The 22,938-nt window shown below is 49.3% G+C and overlaps 1 protein-coding gene across 1 annotated transcript in view; it reads right to left on the reverse strand.

The window, feature by feature from the left end:
- Nucleotides 1–22,938, reverse strand: part of SUGT1 (SGT1 homolog, MIS12 kinetochore complex assembly cochaperone) — a 672,275-nt gene that overhangs the window by 91,790 nt on the left and 557,547 nt on the right. Inside the window, exon 5 of the mRNA XM_069639709.1 lies at nucleotides 13,967–14,074. Within this exon, the coding sequence (XP_069495810.1) occupies nucleotides 13,967–14,074 (108 nt within the window). The remainder of the gene's footprint in view (nucleotides 1–13,966; nucleotides 14,075–22,938) is intronic.

Below are 22,938 nucleotides of genomic sequence, written 5' to 3' on the forward strand. Positions count from 1 at the left end.
CTCGTGAAGGTGTGCGTCGACCTCCACGTAGCAGCCCTGCAGATGTCCAGCAGGGGCACACCAGATAGGAACGCCGTGGTAGCAGCAATCACTCTGGTCGAATGGGCTCTCGGATGGCCGGGCAACGGTCGGTTTGCCAACCAGTAACAATGCATGATGCAGCCGGAGAGCCAGCTGGAAATGGAAGCCTTCGAGAGGGCCTTCCCTTGGTTCACAGGTCCAAAGTTCACAAACAGCTGTGATGTCTTCCGAAAACTCTTTGTGCGGTCCACGTAGAACTTCAGCACTCTAGCTACATCCAGCGAGTGGAAAGTCCTCTCGGCCGGCGACGAAGGCGACAGGAAGAAAACAGGTATCACCAAAGGCTCGATGAGATGGAAGTCCAACGTCACCTTGGACATGAAGGAGGGTTGCGTCCTCGGCACTACCCTCGTCTCGTGGAAAGTCAGGTATGGAGGCCTGCAAGAGAGGGCCTGGATCTCTCCCACTCGTTGTGCAGAGGAGATGGCCACAATAAACGCTGTTTTCCACAACAGGAACTTCAACAGTGCCGAATGCAGAGGCTCGAATGGCGGCCCCATGAGCCTGGTTAGCAGCACGTTGAGATCCCACACCCGGGCCGGAGACTTCACCGGCGGGAACTATCGGAACAGTCCCTTCATGAACTCCTCCTCTAGGCGATGGGAAAACAGGGATGAGTTCTGGTATAGTGGGAGATAGCCGCCAGGTGGATCTTGATGGAGGCATGGGCCAGCCCCGCCTTGGCTACCGACAATAAGTATGGCAGCACTTGAGGGGCTGTAATCCGCAGAGGGTTAATCATCTGTGCCCGGCACCAGACAGAGAACCTCTTCCATTTATGTCCATAGCACTTAAGAGTTGAGGACGCCCTGGCCTTTGCAAGCACCTCCTTGCAGTCCGCCGGGATATCGTACCCTCCAAACTCTAGTGCTGCAGGAGCCAGGCCTGCAAGTTCAGCGACCCCGGGTCGTGATGGACGATGGCGCCTCCTTCTCTGGCGAAGAGATCCGCGTCTGTCGGCAGTTTGACTGGGGGGGGGACGCTGACAAGCCCAGAAGGTCCGGGAACCAGATCTGTCTCGGCCACGCCGGTGCGACGAGGATCATCCTGCACCGGGACCGCTTGAGTTGGTTGAGTCGCAGCAGCAACAGTGGGAATGCATACAGGAACAGGCTGTCCCAGGGGAATGAGAAGGCATCGCCCATGCTCCCCGGCTGGGGAAACCTGCTGGCGAACCTCCGGCACTTGGTGTTCGCTGCCGTCACAAATGTCAATCTGGGGATTGCCCCATCGTTGGAATAGCTGATCCACTTGATTCTGCCGCAGTTCCCACTCGTGGCACGAGCGCAGCTCCCTGCTGAGTGAGTCGGCAATGGTGTTCTTTATTCCTGCCAGGTGGAAGGGTACAAGAAACATCCCTTGGGCGATGGCCCAGTGCCACAGATCCTGGGCCTCCTTGGATAGGGCTGGGGATCTGGTACCTCCCTGCTTCTGGATGTAGAACATCGTGGTGGTGTTGTCGTTGAAGATCCTCACCACCTTGCCCTTGAGGGACGGAAGGAACGACCCGAGGGCCCAGAACACGGCTCAGAGCTCCAGGACGTTGATGTGTAGTGACCTCTCCTCCGGGAGCCAAAGACCTCTTGCGTGGAGATCTCTGGCGTGCGCTCCCCATCCCTCCAGGGAGGCATCAGTTGTCACCGTCTCCTGATGTGCCGGGGTCTGGAAGTCCATACCCGGCACCAGATGCACGCGAGTGCCCCACCACCAGATCGCTTGGCGGACAGTCTCGTTGAGCGAGATCCTGTCTTCGAAGCTGTCCGCTGCTTGCATCCAACAGGCATCGAGGAACTCTTGCAGTGGACGCATCCGCAGCATGCACAGGCGCACTAGGTAGATGCATGAGTACATGCCGAGAAGGGACTTGCTAGACCTCACCCTGGCCACGTCCATGGCCAACAGCCGCTGCACCTTGCCCAGGTTGGCCTTAGTCCTTCCTTCCTCCGACGGAGAGGCCAATCGCACTACTGTGTCGAGCTTGGCTCCCAAAAACAGTGCGACCTGCGACAGAACCAGGTGGGATTTTGAGAAGTTGATGGAGAATCCCATATCCGTGAGCAGTTGGACGGTCTTCGCTGTGTGCCCGATAGCGAGTTCTCTTGTCTTTGCTCGGATGAGCCAATCGTCCAGGCAGGGGTAGACTTGGTGAATACCCTGGGCGCCGACTTCAATCCGAACAGAAGGGCCTTGAACTGGTAGTGCCGCCCTTGGACTACAAATCTGAGAAACTTTTGATGTCCTTTTAGAATGGGGATGTGAAAGTAGGCATCCTCCAAGTCCAGCGACGATAGGAAGTCGCCTTCCTCCAGCTGCCCCAGCACGTGCTGGAGGGTGACCATCCAGAACTTCTGGGCCTTGATGTTCAGCATCACCCTTACTTCCAGCAGCAGTTGAGGGACGTGGTTTTCCTTCCTGGCTACGGGTGGAATGCGGGGGCACTTCAGGAACTCGAGAGTGTATCCGCGGTCCAGGGCATCCAGCACCCATCTGTCGGTGGAGATGGACTCCCACACGCTGACGAACTTCGCCATCTAACCTCCCACGGGGGTGCTCAGGTGGGGGCCCGACGCTAGGGCCGGTTCAGTCCTGCTTGGCAGCGCCCTTGCCGCCTTGGCCTCATTGGCGACGAGATCCTCCTGACTTGCCGCGTCCTCTGTAGGCCTCCTGCGATGAGGAGCAGGCCGCCTGGCGGTAACTCAAGGAGCCGCTGCCGATGCCCTTGGAGGCACCTTGCTTGCCTCCCGAGTTCCGAATGGGTGGCTGTCGTTGCTGCAAAACTCCCAAGGCCCGAGCAGTCTCCTTGTCGGCCTTGATGGCCTGCAGTGACTTGTCCACCGTCTTGCCAAACAGGTTGTTCCCGTCGAAGGGCATGTCCAAAACTCTGGTTTGCACGTCCTGCCAGAAATCGATCGCCTTGAGCCAACCAGGCCGTCGAAGACAATCACCATTGCCCAATTGGAGGAAACCGGTGTCAGCAATGTCTGTGGCCACCACGCCTTCCTGCAGGATCTCCAGGGCCTCCGCCCTCTTGTCGTCCGGGAGGAAATCCAGCAGAAGAGCGATCTTAAACCAAAGCTCCCTGTTGTAGCGGGCCACAATCGCTAGGGCGTTCGCCGCTTTAATCATCATCGCCGCCGACGAGATGACCTGTCGTCACATGGTGTCCAGTTTCTTCCCCTCGCCGTCCGGCGGGGAGGTTGAAGTTGAAGCCATAGCCCCCGCCGTTTTCTTCTGGGCCACCGTCGAGATGACAAAATCTGGGGTCGGCTGCGCCCTAAGGCACAAAGGGGCGGAATCCGGGACCCGGTACTTCTCGTACCGGTCTCTCTTGGCAGGAGTCGTGGACGGGTTCTTCAGGAGCGACAGCACCTCGTCCCAGATGTCGTCAAGTAAAGGGACCGAGAGGACCGTCTTCCTCTTGGCCTCACGCCGTTGATAGAGGAAGCCTTCCTTCTTCTGTTCTTTGGGGCAGAGCTCGAAGAGCTTGGATGCCCTTGCGATCATGGCCTGGAAGGAGCCAATTTCATTGGGCGGGGAGGCCCGAGGAGGTGGTGATGGAAGGCCCAACCCGTCGTCACCACCATTGTCATCCATCCCCGTCGTGGTAGTCCCTGTTCCCGTGTCCTCCCTAGGATCAGGGGAAGGAGATGAAGGCTGTGAGGGTCGCGAAGGCTGGAAGGGCAGGGGGGATGAACTCTCCTCTGCTTGCTTGGAGGGCTTCCCGACGGGCCAGGCTCCGCTGGATCGTCCGTCGGGGGTAAGGGCAACCTCGTCCTTATCTCCGTACATAAGGCCTAGATCGGCATCAAGATGGCTCCCGAGTTGTCCTGTGGCCCGGGTACCGGCTACGACGGGCACGATGGTTGGGGAGTGGGATCCTCCGCCTCCACGGGAACCTCGTCGGCACAACCGTCGCTCTCTTCGTCCGCCTCATCGGGATCCCTCCCGTGGGACTGGACCTCCTCGAACTTCTTGTTCAGGATCTTCACGACTCCAGCCAGCTCCTCTTCAGAGGCTGTATCCGTGTCGGCCACTGCCCCCCCTCTTTTTCCACCGGGGTTCTCACGGGGGTCTTATCAATGGGTTGAAAAGAGGATTCCCTCTGCGGTGGCAGGGAAACTGGGCCCGAGGTCGCCTCCACTGGGGTAGCCGCCAGAGGCTTCGCCAGGGCTTCCACGACTCCCTCAATAGAGGCCTTAGCCGGGTGAATCAAGGCCTTCGCGGCTTTAGGCGCACTTGAGGCCTTCACCTTGGGGGGAGGGTCACCGCCTCGCTCTCCCTCAGCTGTCTCAGTCGGGATCGACCAGGACCTCTCCAGAAGCTTACCCGGGTTATCCGATTTCCTCTTCCCCGAGCCAGAGCGTTGGCGCGTGGTTAATGGCGTCGGTGAAACTGCGCCCTGCCTGGCAGCCGAGGAGCCCCGGACTCGCAGTGCTTTGCCTTTTGTTGGGCCCACGTCGCCAGAGCGCCCTCAAAGGACTTAGAAGACCGCTCGGACCTCTTCTTCTCAGCTACCGGTGGGCTTTTCCCTTCCAGCCAGTTGGTGAGGCGGATACGCCGAACCCTCATGGTCTGCTCCGACATGTTCTTGCAAACGGCACAGTCCTTCTCCACATGTGTTTTGTCTTCGTGAAGGCAACAGAGGCATCTAGAATGCTCTTCCTCCTTGAAGACATTCTGCAATCCGCATCCAGGGCAGTTCCTTAACAGCTTGGATACGGGCGTCAAGCTTCCTTTGTCCTGGGCCATGTCCACGGGGTAGGCCTCAACATCTTCTGGAATCCTCCAAGAAGCGGAACTCGACGAAAACTTCGCCCTTGAGGGGCGTAGAAAATTCCAAAACGGGTCCCCGTTGATCGGAAGTAGAAACGGTGGAGCTTGAGGCTCGATTGACCGAAAAAAGTGAGATTAAACTTTTTGAAAAAACACAAAACGCAGTAAAAGCTCGAGAGCTATAGCACGAGGACTCCCAGCACTTGAACGTGCAGTAAAAATCTGAGGATGGCTGCCAGAGGAGGGGCTTAGGAAGAGGGCAGTCATTGGCTGGGGGCAGTATAACCCAGAGACCAGTGATTGGTTATTAAGAGAAAGAAAGTTCAGAAACGAAATTGGAACCGATTTTTTTCTTTACCGAGTATTCCCAGCCTGACGACGGGGAATATTCATGAGCATGTGAATCCATTCCAGACCCCATGCTGGAGAAGTAGAGGGCTGCCGAAACAGATCTGAAGTTTCGGAAGGGGGTTAAAACTGTTGCCATCGGTTGAAATCCGCCTGGTGCTTCTCATTCTCCCTTCTGTCATCTGCTTTCTCTTCTTTCGCACCCCGATGCCTGCCGGCTTCCAGCGCACTATAAGTGCAAACAACAATAACATCACCTCAGTCCCAGCCAAGACCCTGAAACGTGTGCATCAGGGATTTACCATGCACATGGCGGGGAACTACTCTAAAGGCACCATTGGTGGCAGTATGTGCATTCAGAATCTCTGAAAGTTGCTCTTAACTCTATCACAGCCCTGGCTTTCTACTACATGAGCGGCACGTTGGGGTCGGAGAAAGTGGTAAACATGCCCACTCCCCACACACTGGATAAGGGCAGAGTGGAGAAGATGCCTAGAAAAAACAGCTTACTCCTGACAAGGGAAGATTCAGTCTCTTGGGTCCAGAAAATGTGCGTAGGAAGCCTATCAGCGACACACTAAGTATGCACTTCAGGTTGGCCATCTTGCTTGCTTTCTCAGTATAACAGGATTTCCGGTAAGTAATCTAGGCATCCCACCACTTCCCTATCCCCTAATACAGGAGAGTTAAGTAACTTTCCTCCCCACCTGACTAAAGGATCAAACCACTTCTAAGACCACAACAGTCCACCAAAGCCCACTTCCCTGCAAGAGTTTACCAGCGGCATGCCCTAAATTAGTCTTCTTTGAGGCCCTGTGGGCACCCCAACTTAATAATCAGACATCAGCAACTTCATTTGTGAACAATTTCCAGCTAATCAGTCCTTTTCTTTTTGCCTCGACTGTGCAGTTGGGTATGCAGGGATTTTGTTGAAAAAGAAACGAGGAATGAAATTACAATTAATAACATTTTAACGCAAAAATTCCGAAAGAATTAAAAATATATGGGCGGGGATCGGAAGGGGATAAGGGTTGGGGAGGGGCTCGGGGTATGATTTAAAACAAAAAGAAACAGGATGTTTGGGGGCAGACACCCCCAATTAAGAAAATAAATCTATTTTTTCGTTATTTCATGCTTCATTTTTTCATTCAAAATAATCACATGTAACCGTGCGGAAGTATTCAATTTCTTCCATCTGCGAGGCCCCTGCACTTTTCTCCTATTGATGCTCTCCCATATGCCATCCACCGCCCGATCCTCCTCGTCCTTTTTGGTTGGGATGCCCACCAGTTCTTTCTTGACCCTGTGTATATCATCTGGGGTGAAAAAGTTATTCAACTCCATCCAGAGAGAGAGTATGCCAAACTATAGTATAGTACTGTATGTTACATCGACTAGTGAGATCATGGCATTGTTTTCGCCTAATCAGCAGGAGCAAGGCTAATACTAGGAATGCTCACACTTAGGATCCCACGGCATTCAATAGTGGTGCCTTTGCGCCTCCTCCACTTTGAAGACATGATTCACGCTTTCTTGGCTCTTCTGCTTTATATCATGGGGGGTTTCAAGCCTTTTCTCAGGTATACCTACGTTCAAGGTTCTCAAGATAATTCTCCTTTAATTCTACCCCCATCTTCTTTCGAATTCCAAACACACAGATATCCACCCGTGTATCCAATTAGTCAGCGTCAAATGGACTTTCAGTCGGTAAACTTTACCCAGCCCCAACAAAGCACATTTAAAGATGTTCATATTAGACATAATTTTCTAATGCATAGCTCTTACCTCCTCATGGATGTCCTTTATGTCTCTATTAGTAGGAACCGGATCACGACTTGACTGAGTAGGGCGAGATCCAGCCATTGCCAAGTGTGACGGTCATAAATGAGAGACGGACACAAAGTGGAAGTTTTCTCAAGGGTTGCCATATTTATTGAAATTAAATAGGCGGGAGATAAAAGCCCATCTGTCCCTATCCTAACGAGAATATTCTTACCTAGCAAACTAAAGAACATAATGACCTTGTGTCCAAATGAATCCGACCCTCACACTAACATATTTAAACCAAAAAACATAAGGTAAATACATATGTTTGCTTTTAGTTTAACACATAAAAATGCACAAACTCAGTTTTTCCATAAAGCAATCTTTGTGATCCGGGTTTGATTCCTTTTCTCTGAATCAACTCAAGAAGGCTTTTACAAGAGTTCTGTTTCAACTATGTTCTGTTCAGTTCAATGAAGAAAAGAAAAAGGTCTCTCATATCCAATACTTCTTTCACATGAGTTAAGCAAATGTCACTTCAACAAAGTACTTGTTCAAAGCCAAAGCACCTGCTTCTTCCACAAAGTATCCTTTCCAAATAGCAAAATAGATACTTCTAAAAAAGGTCACAACCTTGCTTTCCATAAGAGGTCTTCGTTGGTGTAGCACATCAAATGTCTGCTGTTACACAATTAAAAAAAAATAGATAAAGCAAGTATTTTCATTAGTACTCTTTATAGCAACAAAGTGTTCTCTTTGAAGAGAACATGACAACATTTCCTTTCCTGGTTTACTCGCCTGCCAGGAATGGTTTTAATTTCACATCATTCTCAATGGTTTCTCTGGTTGTAGCAATGGCAATGTGTGTTCCAGGTTTCCCCAAACTGATGTCCCCTGTGAGGGGAATTGCATCCTTGTTGCCCTTCTTGCTCTTCTTTACAGTCTTTTGGTTGGTGGCGATGCAGGTTCCAGGTTTCTCCAAACTGATGTCCCAGACAAGGAGAATTGTACCCAGTTTGGCCTCCTTTTCTACTTATTCGGGCTTCACAATAGTCTTTAAATTGAAATTGTCCCTTATGGAGTGACCCAGGGTTACCTCTCACTCTAGGTAAACTCATCGGCTTCCTTCAACATCTCCAGGTGTTTTCACGATACTGCAGTGCGACTTCAATACAAGCAGGCCTTCGTATCACTTGCTGACAGCTCTACGGAAGCTGCAGGTGCTTATGCAGCACTTCCTGTGATCTGGCCAGGCTACACCAGCACTTCAGGCAAGCCGATCTTCTGGAACGAACGCTTCACCCCTCTGCTGGGCTTCTTGCACCTCGGCGTACTTCTTCACTTTGGTTTCCCACTGCGCACACTCTGCAGAATCCCACAACTTTCTCCATCTGCAACCTCTGCCGTGGCCTCGGCTTTGGCTTCTGCGGCACGTGCCGCTCTCCTTCTCCTTCCTCTGCTGCAGCTGGACTTTCCATTTAAATGTCCCACTCCGCTGTTTTGAATTGGAACAACTAGACCACATGGTCTGCTTGACATCACTAATGATCCTCATGAACTCTTCCCTCTTCTTCCTCGTCTCAGTACTATAGGCATTATGGGCATCGAAGTTCATAATGTTCCTAGGTTTCTTAAATCCACTGTTTCAACTGATGGTTATAGGAAACAGATGTCATATGGACATTATGTGCCACAACACTAAGTTTGGGCGTTTTACACACGGCAGACATTGTATTTTGGGGGTACCACAGGTGATCCATATATTCCCAAAGTGGAAAACCTATTCTGTTTAGGTGGTCTTTCATATATTATCTTTGGGGCCTTCACAGGGGTGGGTTTTACGTAGTGGCAACATCCCATCAGGTATCTGGATTATAGGCTCTTCATCCACACAAAAGGATGAATACCGTGACTCCTACTGGAGTCACCACTTGCACCATGTGATCCTCCCTCATAACAACCCCCCCTTAAACCCCCTCTGAGGGTCTGGATCAGGTAGCGGCTGCCTTCCCCTGGCCACATGGGAGGAGACTTTAGGCTGGGGATCAGTGATGACTCTGCAGGACTCATCACACAAGCTGGATCGTTCTTAGTCTGCAACACGGAATCTCAGTAGATTGCATTTCCAGCCCATTTACAACAATTAGTTGGAGTGTCTTGAGCCACTGATATGACAAGAGTGAAGGTTCAAGCACAGACAACAGGCATCAACCAGCAAAGGGGCCCACACAACTCCTCCATGTAAGGCCCACACTCTTACACCTTGTTCCAAACATTCTCCTTTGGGTTGGAGCACATCACTTTGTGAAACATACAACACCAATGAGCTCTCCAGTGTTAAACAATCACTCCAGTCCTTCTCGTCCTTACACCTCTCAGGCTCTCACATGCATTGGGTCCCGTCCCAGTCTGGACGCTGCAGTAGAGTTCCCAGGATTGATCCAGCCGTCTCTGCACATGACGAAATACATGGCTACTCTGTGCCAGCTGTTCCGACTGCCCACCCACTACCTTGCATCAATTACTCTGCCCGAATGCCAAGGTGGTACATGGCAGCAACTTTCACGCTTTGCGCTGGAGCTTCACTGTGCTCAGGTGTTCCCCTCACTGCCTCAGTACTCTAGCAGCACTTCTCAGTTGAGGTTCAGTGCTTTCCCTCCAAACATGGAGCCACCATTCCCATGGCCTCTCAGTACTTGTCCCCACATGCCCGCCATTCAGAATGATGTAGGGTCATCACAGGGCCTGCAGAGGGGACCTCATTTACAGCTCTAGCATCCAGCATACTACTGCTGTCATGGGGGCCTCTGGTTCGAGGTGCACCACTCGTATCAACGCAGAACTCCTCCCCAACTGCACGGCTCAATCACCCCAAGGCCTCTAGGTAATCCTTTCCACACAGCCTGCAATTATGGAGGAGTTCCTGCGGGCCATGTGACTGGGATTAGGGATCTCTCTGAATGCCATCCCAAAATTCAGAGGGCTGAACCAGTATTCGTTTTGTGAATCTGGGGCCGAAGGCAGGTGAGGGAGATGGCTAAAGAAGGGCAGCATTCTTCCCTGAACCCCCCTGGTTGCCCAAACTGTAAAAAGTCAAGCATATAAGTTCAGGCTGGCCAGATTTGGACAGACGATCCTGTTCTGCAACAGATTATCACTCAAAGTGAACCTCCAGGTTGGAGATACAAAATGGCAAAAGGTTCTGGAGAAAAAGCTGAAGACTGGACAGAGGACACTGAGAAGTGCCAAAGGTCTATGTGTAGCAGCATGGCTGTTAAATGAAAGAACCCACTCATGGTGGAACTTACTCCTAGAGAAGAACCTTTGGGTTCTCTGGAGATGTTCAGGTACATCAGCTTGACATATGGTTAGATGGTATAACTGTCAAACCCTTGTACTTTGTATATCAGCCAAGCAATGCCTCAGACCTTTTAGCAGGTCTTTACACTCTGCTCAGTCCTTTCACCAGAGATGGATCTGACAGCAGGCCCAGAAGCAAGAGGCAGAAGTGCTGCCAGTATGGCAAATCCTGCTGCCATGCCCTCTCTCCCAGCCATACCACTCTCCTTTAATGAAAATTACTTTTTTCACCCAATCTGAGGGGACATTATGTTCTTTCCTGCGAGTAGTATAGCTCCAATGTATGGCCCTGCACATAGTTGACCGAGTACTGTGCCCCATTTCTGGACCAGCCCCATCATCATCTCAAGACAACATGCTGGCTCTGAAGGTTTGAGAGATTGTGTGCAAACGTAGCAGAGCAGCAGTTCCAGTTCAGGGGGAAAAGGCTGGTGTTCAATGTGCTTTTCGATGTTCAGTTATGGAACATTATCTTTTGAACAAGCTTCTACAGAAAGAAATATTCAAAATTCGGACCTTACGCTACATCCTTCTGGGCCTTATGAAGGAGTACTCGCGGGTGTCTCACAACCTCCAGGAAGAGTATTTCCATGCACACATACACGTTCACCACAGTAGGTACTTCTGATTTGTCCTGGGGTGGGGGAGAGTCAAGACACTTCCACCTGACTTCACTGCCTTTCAGCTAACCTCCAAACAGGAAAGGACACAGAAGTCCTCGAAGCAATGCCAACTCACCACAGGTGGGAAAGTGTTCATTTAAGTTGTCTGATCTCACGTGCCATCACCCACACGAGACCAAACTTCAGAAAGTCCTGTCTTGTACAACCAACCAAGAGTTCAATGATGTGCAACATAATAAATGTGTGGCAAATGTTTTCATGCAGCATATCTTTCTCATCCAAACTCTTTGGGAGTCTTCAAGCTTCCTGCATCAGCTAGTTCTTATGACCAGGTTCACCTTTCTGATGAATGAAGCACTATTTCAGGATGGAATCAAACCCTCTGTTTGGTGCTGAAGACTCAGCTGTACTGTTTTTTCAAAGCTCTCGAGGATCATGTCCTTGCTCGTGTTCAGTAAGACCTTCATTGGTTGCCATTCTGACTAGGCTAAAAAAGAATATTAGTCGCTCAGAGTTTGACTTGCTTCTTGACAGAGGTCGCTTTTTTTTCTCACTCAGCTTGTTGTCAGCAGGGGTTTGTGTTAGATCTATCTGTGGGTAGGAAAGAAAATGCCTCGCCAGCATGGCCATCCTGGGCCAGTTTTTTATTGAAGCAGTCTCCAGGCTATTAATGAGTGCAGTATCAGACAAGAGAAAGTATCTTAAGATTTATCTATCAAGTCTTCACATAACTATTTAAAAAAGGGGCGAAAATGTTGTGGCGGTGCGTGATCCATAAAAATGTACAATTATCAAAAGTCAACCATCGACAAAGAATTATTCTTTCAGTGTCTAAAAGACAAGAGCAGGCGAAAGCAACTGAAATTAGGTCCTAAAAACTTGAACAGACCCACTTTTTCAAACACTAAACTACGGGTGCACAACATACAGCCCTCGGGTCAAGTGCAGCCCGGCATGCTCTTTCTCCGGCCCACCAAGGTTAAAGACTTTCCTAATGGAGGGCGTTCCGCTAGCAACAAATCCGGGCTGGGATTTATTGGTTCATTCACTACACAGCTCTTACAAGCCATGTAGAGTGTGTGCTGGACCAATAGAGGGCCAGTACTGCAGCTGGTGTGGCTAATCAGGCTTGTTGTTGGAAGGCATTTCAGCCTTGCCACACCAGTCGCAGTACAAGTTGGGATGAGGTCTGCCTACTCGCTCACCAGCCAGCCAGTATGCCAGCCTGTCTGCAAGCTCTTCCTTCCACCCGCCTGCCTTTCTGCTCACCCAGTTGAGAACATTTTTTGGGAGGTTTGGGGAGGGGGAGTCGGGATGGCATTTTGTTGGGGTGGGGGTCATGGGAGATGTAATCTGCTTGGTGTAAGGGGTCACGGAGCTAGCGTTGGTTGGGGGCTCATGAGGATGGCCTTTGCTTGTGGGGTAGCGGGTCATGGAGATGGCATTTGGGGCTCAGGGGATGGCTTTTGCTTGGGGGTGGGGGTCATGGGGATGGCATTTGGTTGGGAGGTGGGGGCAATGGGGTTGGTATTTACTTGGGGGTGGGGGTCATGAGTGTTTGGTTGGGAGGTGGAGGTCATGGGGCATGGTGTTTGGTTGAGGGTCATGGTGCGTAGCATATGCTTGGAGGCTGGAGGGGAATAGGATGGACCAGGTCATTGGTGGGGGGATAGGGAGGGACCAGGGCTATATTGTTGGAGGGCATTGAGGGGAGACCAGGGAAGTGCTGTTTGGTGGGGGTAAGGGGCATGGGATATTCCATTTGTTGAGAGTGGGGGGACCAGGGCCATGTTGTTGATGGGGGGAGCAGGGCGAGATCAGGGCTATACTGTTCGATGGGGGGAGTAGGGGGACCAGGGCTATGCTGTTTGATAGGGGTAGGGGAGTACCAGTGCTATGCTGTTTGGTGGAGTAGATGGGGGAGTTGGACCATGCCATTGGTGGGGGAAATCGAGGTGGATCAGGGCCATGCTGTTTGGTGGGGGGAATATGCAGTTTTCTGGGGTCTCAAGGGACATCGGATATAGAAATACACACAAGTACACTTCAAAAAGGTATTGCGTTGTTTTGCCGGAAGTGTTTTTTCATCGACAAAGTCTAAATGGAACACATTGTTCCATGACTTACAAGATGGTGGTGCTCCAAGAACATCGCTAAGAAACAAATTGGTTTATTTTCCAGGTAAATGGGACAACGTAATGAATTACACAAGTTAATATCAGTATCACTGACTTCTCCCTTAGTTTCTTTTGCACTACAACGCAGTAAACTGTCACTTGCATTCTTAAACAGCCTGTTCACGACAACTCACTGTCCCACGTTGCACATAGGCACATAGATCTGATGTTACCAATCTAGAGTGACACTACACCAGTATGGTTTATTAACAGAAACCAGGAAAAATGTATTTTCCTCAGCCCTCTCAATTGCCAATTAGCGTCATTGCAGGAAGGTCTCTAAAACATGCCTCCATAATCAATTTGAAGATTTTGCATGATCACTAACACCCAGCTAAACTCGTTTCTTTTAACCAAACCCCATTATTAAATATGGTTACCCTCACTAACTTCTCTCACCTTCTCTCCTCTTCCTCCTTCCTCCTGTGCTCTTCCTTATATTTACAGATGCAACTATACTTTAGGCACCTGCCAATAATGCAAAGTGGCGTTATAACAGCACCAAATGTGTAAATATGTACAAAAATAGCAATCTGTTAAAAAACATGAAAATATTTTGGAAAATGGTTACAAATTATCACCATACACATTGATGTCAACGTAAATGATGGATACAACAGATTTTCGTGTTCATAACTTCTCGAATGTGTAAATGCCTTGATTAAGCCAGAGAAAGGGAGAAACATTTGCACGTGCCACCATCAGGTTAAATGTTGGCTCAGAAGTAGGGTTCTAATAAGGCCTAATCATTACTTAGGACTAAAATACTAATGCCTAGACTAACCACGTGACCCAACAATAGCATAGCAATCTCTTAAATTCTCAAAGCCAGCGGCTTACCTTTGTTGATAGAACTTTAAAAGTACTTTGCTCAGGTACGATCAGATGTAGAAGAACACGCTTTAAACTATAGTCCTCCCCTGTTGGAAGTCTCACCAATGCGCTCAGCTGTGTGGGGGAAAAAAAGGCAAAACAGCTGTGAATGTTCAATCTTTTTTACCCCAGCGTTTATTTTCTTGCCTTTTATTTCCTTCTAGAGTTTGATGTTGCAATTAACGTGAGTGATATTACGGATACATTTTTTGCTACAAGATTTAGCCAATGCAGTATCACTGGCCTTTTAGATGAGGCCAATTTAACACTTAATTTAGCCATTGACTGATGCCACTTCGCCCAGGATTCCAGGCTGCTGTGAATATCCCGACTCACAATGGCAATTAAGATAGAATACATACAAAAGGTCAATAGGCAAAACAGAACCCTTTTTTCAAACATTGTAAACCAACAGCTTAACGGCAGTTGAAAAAGTTAAGAAGGGGAATTATACAAGCATGGCTTTAAGGCAGTGTTTGTGCAACCAACTATGGAGGGTGGACGACCACCAACCCCTGTGGTGGGGAAGAAACAGCCATACAAATAGAATGCTAAACCTCTTAAAGATAGGTAGTGGGGCAGAGGGACCAGCCTCAACTCTCAGAAAGGGCTAGCAGGTTGACACAAAGGTACTAGACCACACACTTAAGTCATAGAAAATATTTTATACTGATATTCAGAAAAATATACAAATCATGTTACACATATAAAACTATCAGGTCAAATGTCAAATAAGTACTTACACATAATGCACAGTATAAAAATATGCAGTATATTATAATAACAGTAAAAGCCTGAGGACTCTCTTAACCCGTATACTTACATGTGGGTTCACTGTATAAGGATAGGCACACAAACAATGTATCAGGAAGGTTGAGGGGAGGGAACCAGACTTTCAGACAAACAGTTGTAAATCCCTACACAACATACAGTACAATGACCTAAACCGCTTTTGTACTATTTTGTAGTTCCTCTCCATGATAATAGGTGCAGGGCACATACAAACAAGGGTTGGCAAGAAAACGGACCCAGACATTCAAACGCAGTAAATTATTGTTTTATGCATACAAAACTGTCACATACATCTTAGTTCTCAGCATATAGGTGGTAAGGAGAACAGTTACTTTAGAAAAGCAACAGAAGCAAAAAATAACTAAAAATAACTAAAGAATTGATGCACAAATTAACCACTTTCAATAAAGAGGGGTGGGGGGCGCAGTGAAGCCCACACACTCTCACTCCACTCGGCAGAGCATCAATCCACCAGTTTCCCATGTCCAGGAGTCCCTGTGGGGGTGTTGAACCACCAATAACTGCTTGGCCCTATGTGACCCCTTACCAGCAGTAGATTCTACCATCCGTTTAGCCCCCTGGATCTCCTTGCCCACATAAGCATTATGTGCATTCTGATAAGCCTAGGGGTTTCAGACAGGCTCACGTCGGACAGGTATATAATCCTTATTGTTAACACTAATATATTCAAGAAAGATGTCCCATTTCATGAAGGACACCAGTTTATCTTGTACAGTGTATTTAACATTCTCATGTAGCAACAGGGACCACATATGCATCCACCACTCATCTATCACGGGTGTTCTTTCAGATTTCTAGAGCACAGCAAAAGCAAATCTAGCAATCAATAACGTTGCTGCCCGCATGCGCCTCACCGAGCGGTGGCCCCTAATTTGAGAGTTATCAATCAGGTCCAGGAGAGGGAGGGTTCCATGGGCAGTGAGGAGTTGGTAATCTTGTTAAATAAGCCCAAGAGCTCTAACAAATAGCGGGTCCATGTATGGCAGTGCCACCATATGTACGTGCCTGCACCTCCACATCTCCGTCAACATAAACCCACTGTCTCCCAATCCCATGTGCTTCGCTCGTTCTGGGGTGAAATGGGCTCTGGCTAGGAGCTTGTACCATTTCTCTGAGTATTGTACACTAGGGGTTGTTATGTGTAACCCTCGATACAGATTAATCAATTTCTTGGCTGGTAACTTCATCCCTAAATCTTTGTTCCAAGCTTGGGTGTAAGAGGGCAAGCCCTCACTAAGGTCAGAGTTCAGGCAGATATACAATCGGGATAATATCCCTATAATCAGGGTAGAATATTATTCTCTCAAACTGTCACACGAGTATAGTTACTACTTTCTTGTGTGGTCTTTGGGCCCAATGTCGAAGCTGCCAATAGTGGTACCACTCCCCTTCATTTAAACCAAACGTCTCCTTGCAAGACTCAAAAGGACCTAAAATAATATATATATTCACTACAAAAAAAAATTGTTGAGGGGACATTATGGTAAAGTTGCCCTACCAAAAAACTGTGCAGGTCACTAAAAAATAATTTCAACCTCCCCTTTCTGGTTCAAATTAAAACCGAAAAACCCCTGAAATTCGACAGTTATGGTAACCTAAGCCCCCAAGCCTGCCACCGCCCCTATGCACTGCTACCACTAACACCCAGACCATGAAAGATGTCATCTCAAATGTCACTGATGACATCACTGACGACATCACATGTTTAGTCCCTTTGTTTTCTTTCCCTGCCATATGAGATATATTACTCACCGAAATCGTATTTCTGATGCTTGCATCTGCTTAGATTCACATGCTGTGCATAGGCCGACATCTAGTGGAAGTTGCGGAGTATTACAGTTTGTTTTTCGAAACTCGAAAATGGTCGTCGACACAGGGTGTGCCAGTAATACTATCCCTAGTGTGACGTCCACTGTACCCATGATCCCTCACGCGTCTAGGACCCTCAGATTGTGTTTTTTCTTTGTGACATGAGGTAGCATGAGGAGTAGCGCAAGTACAGATAATCCAAGCAGATAGATAGAAGATAAGACTACAAGCATCCATGCGCCTTCTCTCAGAGGGGAGGAAGGGTGGGTCGCATGTGAATTTAAGCAGATACAAGCATCAGAACTACGATTACAATGAGTAATGTATCTCTTCTGAGGCTTGTGGAATCTGCTTAGATCACATGCTGTGCATAGATTAGCGAGCAGTGTTAGAATAAGGAGGTGGGATATGAGGAGGCTCATGAGCAAATAAATGTCTTAGAACCGCTTGTCCCACTTGAGTATCTGTCTTTGAATGGGTGTCAATGCAGTAGTGCCGAGTAAAAGTGTGAATAGAGCTCCAAGTAGCTACTTTGCAAATGGTGTCTAGGGGTACATTTGCAATGAAAACCAGAGAGGCCCCGATGCCTCTTGTAGAGTGGGCTCTTGGCGTGAAAGGCAGAGTTTTCTCAGAAAGGGAGTAACACAGCTGGATAAAGTTAATCCACTTAGAGATGGCACCTTTAGACACGCGATCACCCTCTCTGCCTGTAGCTACGGAGACAAACAGCTGGTCTGTTTTCCTTTGCGGTCTGGTCTTGTTTACATAGTAGAGGACCACCCTACGCACATGTAGGGTGTGTAGTTTCACCTCAGCCGAGCTTTATGGGTTTTGGAAGAAAGCCGGAAGCTCGATGGACTGGTTCACGTGGAATTTGGAAATAAACTTGGGTGAGAACCTAGGGTGTGTACGCAAAACCAGTTTATCCTTGTGGACTGTAAAGAAAGGATCCTGCACTGACAGAGCCTGAATTTCACTAACCCTTCTTATGGATGTAATAGCTACTAAGAAGGCTGTCTTATAAGTCAGGTGTTTGAGACTGCTTTTATGCATGGGTTCGAATGGGGGGCCCATGAGTTTAGCTAGCACCACATTAAGGTCCCACCCTGGTGGTGGGTTTGAAATAGGAGGGTGAAGTCTCTTTAATCCTTCGATGAAGGCTTTAACCACTGGAACTTTCCACCACAAGACCTTGTTATGGGAGGTGGTGTTTGTCGACAGAGCTGCCAGATGCACCTTCAGTGAGTTAAAAACCAGTCCTGCATCCAGCAGGTGGAGCATGTATGTAACAATAGTTGAAGGAGTGCAATCAACTGGGTTGATTGGTCTATTCTGGCACCAGATAACGAATCTCTTCCACTTGTCAAAGTAGCAGTGCTTCGTGTTAGGCTTCCTAGATTCTTTTAGGATGTCCATACATCTTTGAGTTAAATTGAGATGTCCAAACTCTATGACCTCAGGAGCCATGCTGCCAGGTTCATTGAGTTGGGTTGCTGATGCACTGTTTGACGTTGGTGCTGGGACAGTAGGTTGTACCAGGCTGGAAGTTTGATGGGCTCGCACACCACCATCCTGCGTAGGTGTGGGAACCACGGTTGTCTTGCCCACATGGGAGCAACTAGGACGAGCGTCATCAACTCTCTTTTCATCTTGTTGACCACCTTCCTGATGAGGAGTTGGTGGAAAAGCATATGCAAACATTCCTGACCATTTCATCCACAGGGCATTCCCCTGGGAGCCTGGTTGTGGGAATCTGGATGCGAATCTTGTGCATTGTCTGTTTTCGCCTGTGGCGAATAGGTCTATGGTGGGGGAACCCCACTGAGAGAATAGATCTTCTACGATTTCTCTGTGTAGACACCATTCGTGCTCCTCTGGGAGGGGATCTCTGCTTATTGCATCTGCTAGAGAATTGAGATCCCCTGGAACATGCTGCGATGACAGGAAGATGTTCCGTTTGAGTGCCCATATCCAAATTCTCTGGGCAAGTTTGGACAGATTTGGCGAACGAGTCCCTCCCTGCTTGTTTATGTAAAACATGGCTGTAGTGCTGTCCGTCCGGATCTGCAGTGACAGATTCAGCAGGTAGGGCACGAACGCTTGAAGCGCTCTGAATACTGTCAGGAGCAGGTTGATGTGATTCTTGGCCACTGAGTGAGACCAGAGACCCTGAGCTGTGTGGTGGAGGAGGTGAGCTCCCCACCCTGTCAGGCATGCATCGGTTGCGACTACCGCCTGTATCTCGGGATCGTAAAAGGGTTTCCCCTTGGACAGATTTTCTCTTGTCCACCAGTGAAGGCTTTGTATCAGTGTTGGCGAAACTACCACTAGATCGTCCCACTGACCACTTGCCTGAGACCACTGTTTCGCCAACCATTCCTGCATGGGACGCATGCGCAGGCGCGCGTGGGGGACCAGGTAAATACATGACGCCATCATGCCTAGCAAACACATTGCTATGCGTACCGTTATCCGACGATAAGTTTGATATTGAGGAATTTGCAGTAGTATATTCCGAATTCTCTCCTCTGATGGAAAGGTCAACCCCTCTTGTGTGTCTAGGATAGCTCCTAGGAACTGTTTGGAGGTGCTTGGCACCAGACTTGACTTTTTCTCGTTTATTGAGAAACCCAATTCGAAGAGGAGGTCGATTGTTCTTTGAATGTTTGTTCTGCAAATCGCTGGGGTTTCCCCCGTGATGAGCCAGTCGTCTAGGTAAGGGTACACCGGGATTGCCTCCCTGCGTAGGTGTGCTGCCGCCACCGCCAGTACCTTGGTGAATACCCTTGGAGCTGAAGCTATCCCGAAGGCAGTACTTTGAACTGGTAGTGCCGACTGTCCACCTTGAATCGCAAGTACTTTCTGTGCGCTGGGAACATGGAAATATGAAAATAGGCATCTTTCATGTTCATGTCCAATGTTGCCATGTAGTCCCCCTTTTTTTTTTTAGGAGGGGGATTACCTCTTGGAGAGTTGTCATGCAAAACTTTTGGGGCTTGACATATTTGTTTGCAGGCCGTAAGTCCAATACTGGGCGCATTGTCAAATCTTTTTTTGGCACAAGGAAGTAAGTTGAATAAATACCCTTGTTTACCTGGTGTCCCGGGACGAGTTCTATCGCGTCCTTTGCTAGCAGATTGGCGATCTCCTCGAGGAGAATCTTCTGATGTTCTAAAGAGTGTACTCTTTGTCGTGGAGGATGGTTCCGGGGACGCTGCAGTAGTTCTATACAGTACCCTGCGGATACTGTTGACAGCACCCATCTGTCTGATGTGATCCCTTCCCAAGCCTGGGTGAAGTTGGAAATGCGTCCCCCTGCTGGGGTTGCATGAGAAGGGACCCTGAACTGAGCGTCACTGCTTTGGTGGAGGTGTGCCGCCTCCTTTACTGGGGCTGCCTCTGCCTTTACCACGTCCCCTCCTATTACCCCTGCCATAACCCTGGGTAGACTGTTGGCTGTTCCACTGTGTACCCTGCCCCTGGGAATAGTTTGATCCTCTCTGGGAATTTTGGCCGCGTGGGCGACGAAAATGACTATTACCTCTCTGGTTAGGGGGTTTATTGGTTAACTGGCCAAGGGACTTGAGTGTCTCGTATTCGTCCTTGGCATTCTTCAGCGCGTCCTTGACCGCCTTACCAAACAGATCGGCTTCCACCGGTTTGTCCAACAATGATGCCTGGGTTTCTGCCTTAAAACCAGACTGCCGTATCCACGCATGTCTCTTGATAACAGTACCTCCTGCTATCAATCTGCCTGCATTGTCCGCGGCGTCAAAAGTTGCTTTTAAAATGCAACCAGACACGGCTCTACCCTGTGCGGAAATTCGTGCTAATTGGCCCTTTAAGGGTTCTGGTGCAGAGGCTATGAGTGCCGCGACTTCTTCCCACTGATGGCAGTTGTAGCTGGCCAACAGGGTGGTGGAGTTTGCAATCCTTGCCTGATAGGCGGACGTTGAGGCTACCTTCCTGCCGAAACCATATAGTTTTTTGCTCTCCTTGTCTGGAGGAGCTTCGGACGATGACAAGGGTGTTCCAGCCCTCTTACGAGTGTTAGTGACAACTAGGGAGTCTGGCTTCAGATGTCATCTTATATTGAGAGGGTCAGACTGGGCTGCCCTGAAAAGTTTTTCAACTCTGGGATTGACTGCTCTGATGAGGTTCGGGTTTACCAGGGACGGGTCTATTCTTCGCTGAATCGACTTAAGGATAGGGATGGTCTGGGCAACAGGCCTCCTTTCTCCCACTAACTCCTCGGCGAAGTCCCTCTCTTCCTGGACACCGTGGGTGTCAATATGGAAATGTTCTGCTGCTCGTGCGAGAACCTCGTTCAGGGGGGTTGGTTATCGACAGGGGAGTCGGTAACCGGGGCTTCCTTCTCTACCGGGGAATCTACTCTGTAGGTTTCAGGGTCTTCCTCTTCTTGGTCCTCATCATCCCCATAGTAGCCCGTCCCGGTTTGCTCTTCTATCATGGCAAAATCTTGGTCCTCACCAAAGGAGGTCTCTCCTTGATACAGTGAGTATGGCTGCGAGTATGGTTGTACCTCGAAGGGGTCTGTAGACCTCATTGGTGTCCCAAACCGGGGCTTCTTACTCGGGGGGATAGGATCATTAGAGCCTGAGGGTGTAGCCCCTTGTGGATTATATGAAAGGAAATGGTCTGGATTTTTATTGTAAAAGTCTGCCAAAGAAGACATCCTTGACATGACCCTATCTATGTCATCACTCGACCATTTTTTGGAACTGGGAATGACTCTCTCAGAAAGTCTAGGAGATTTATCTTGAGTAGATTTGCTGGTTTTAGAAATATCAGCAGACCTGGTCTTGTCTGTCTGTTTAGGAGGAGAGGAGTGTTTCACAGGTGTGGAAGAGTGCAGGGGCTGCTTCTTCTGCTGTTTTCCCCCCTCCCCGGGAGTGGAAAAGTGTTTTCCCTGTCCCTTTGTGGTTCCGGAGGTTTTCGACGCCTGGCGTCGAGGATCGGGGGTAGAGTCCCTGTCCTTCGAACGTGGGGCCGCGCTGATCTTGTCTGCGGGCTCCGACTCCTGGAGAGCGGCCTGGGGGTGGAAGTCGTCTTCGTCCTCCGACGATCGAACTTCTGTTAGCCTAGGGAGCAAGGCACTCTTGACAAGAGTGGATGATTGCCTGGAGTCATGCAGCGATCTCGATCGAGAACGCCCAGAGGACACCGATTCGGACCGTTCTGTTTGTGCCTCTTTCCGAGAACTCGACGTCGTCGAGTCTCGGTTGGACTTCGTGTGTTTTGTGTGAGTGGTGTGTGAAGCGCTTGTGTCGCCGGGGGTCTTCCCCATAGCCGCCCTGTCTGACGACCTTCCGAGGTCGGGGACCTGCGCTCGGCTGTCTTTCGACACCGTAATGCCCTCGCCGTCCGAAAACACAGCGTCGCTGCCATCGCTGAAGGCGCCCTCCGCTGCCATGGCCGCCTGCCTGGCGTGGTGGGCCCAACGCTTCGTCGAACGGTCCTTAAGTGTCTCAGGTTTAAACCTACTACACGCTCTGCAGTTCGCTTCGGGGTGGTCCCTCGGCAAGCAGAGATTGCACGTAGCATGCCTGTCGACCCAAGGGTATTTGCGATTGCACTTGGGGCAGAATTGAAAAGGGGTACCCTCAATACGCACCTTGAGGCAGCAGGCTGGTTAAGTGTAGGAAATGTATAAGGTGTACCTATATACCAAGAGTGTAGAGTATGTGCAACCCCCCACTCTCCCTACTTGCAGGGCCGAGGCCAGAGGCCTTCCGAGGCCCAAATCCGTCGTGCAGCAGCCGACGGTCGATTTCTTCTCCAAGCCGGCGTCAAGTGTCGAAGTTCGACGTTGGGATGGGGAAAGGATGTAATTAATCAATATTTAGCAAAAGTATGGCTAAGGCCAGGGGACTCCGCAAAATGCTTCCGACCAGTATGGCGGGAAAAAAACAATCTGAGGATCCTAGACGCGTGAGGGATCTTGGGTACAGTGGACGTCACACTAGGGATAGTATTACTGGCACGCCCTGTGTCGACGCCCATTTTTGAGTTTCGAAAAACAAACTGTATACTCCGCAGCTTCCACTAGATGTCGGCCTATGCACAGCATGTGATCTAAGCATATTCCACAAGCCTCAGAAATTATATATATATATATATATATAGCAGGGAAAGAAAACAAAGGGACTAAACATGTGATGTCGTCAGTGAAGTCATCAGTGACATTTTAGATGACATCTTTCATGGTCTGGGTGTTAGTGGTAGCAGTGCACAGGGGAGGTGGCAGGCTTGAGGGTTTAGGTTACCATAAATGTCGAATTTCAGGGGTTTTCCGG

The sequence above is a fragment of the Ambystoma mexicanum genome, chromosome 7q (genome assembly GCF_040938575.1).
Source record: "Ambystoma mexicanum isolate Mex_15411 chromosome 7q, UKY_AmexF1_1, whole genome shotgun sequence".
Classification (NCBI taxonomy): Eukaryota; Metazoa; Chordata; class Amphibia; order Caudata; family Ambystomatidae; genus Ambystoma; species Ambystoma mexicanum.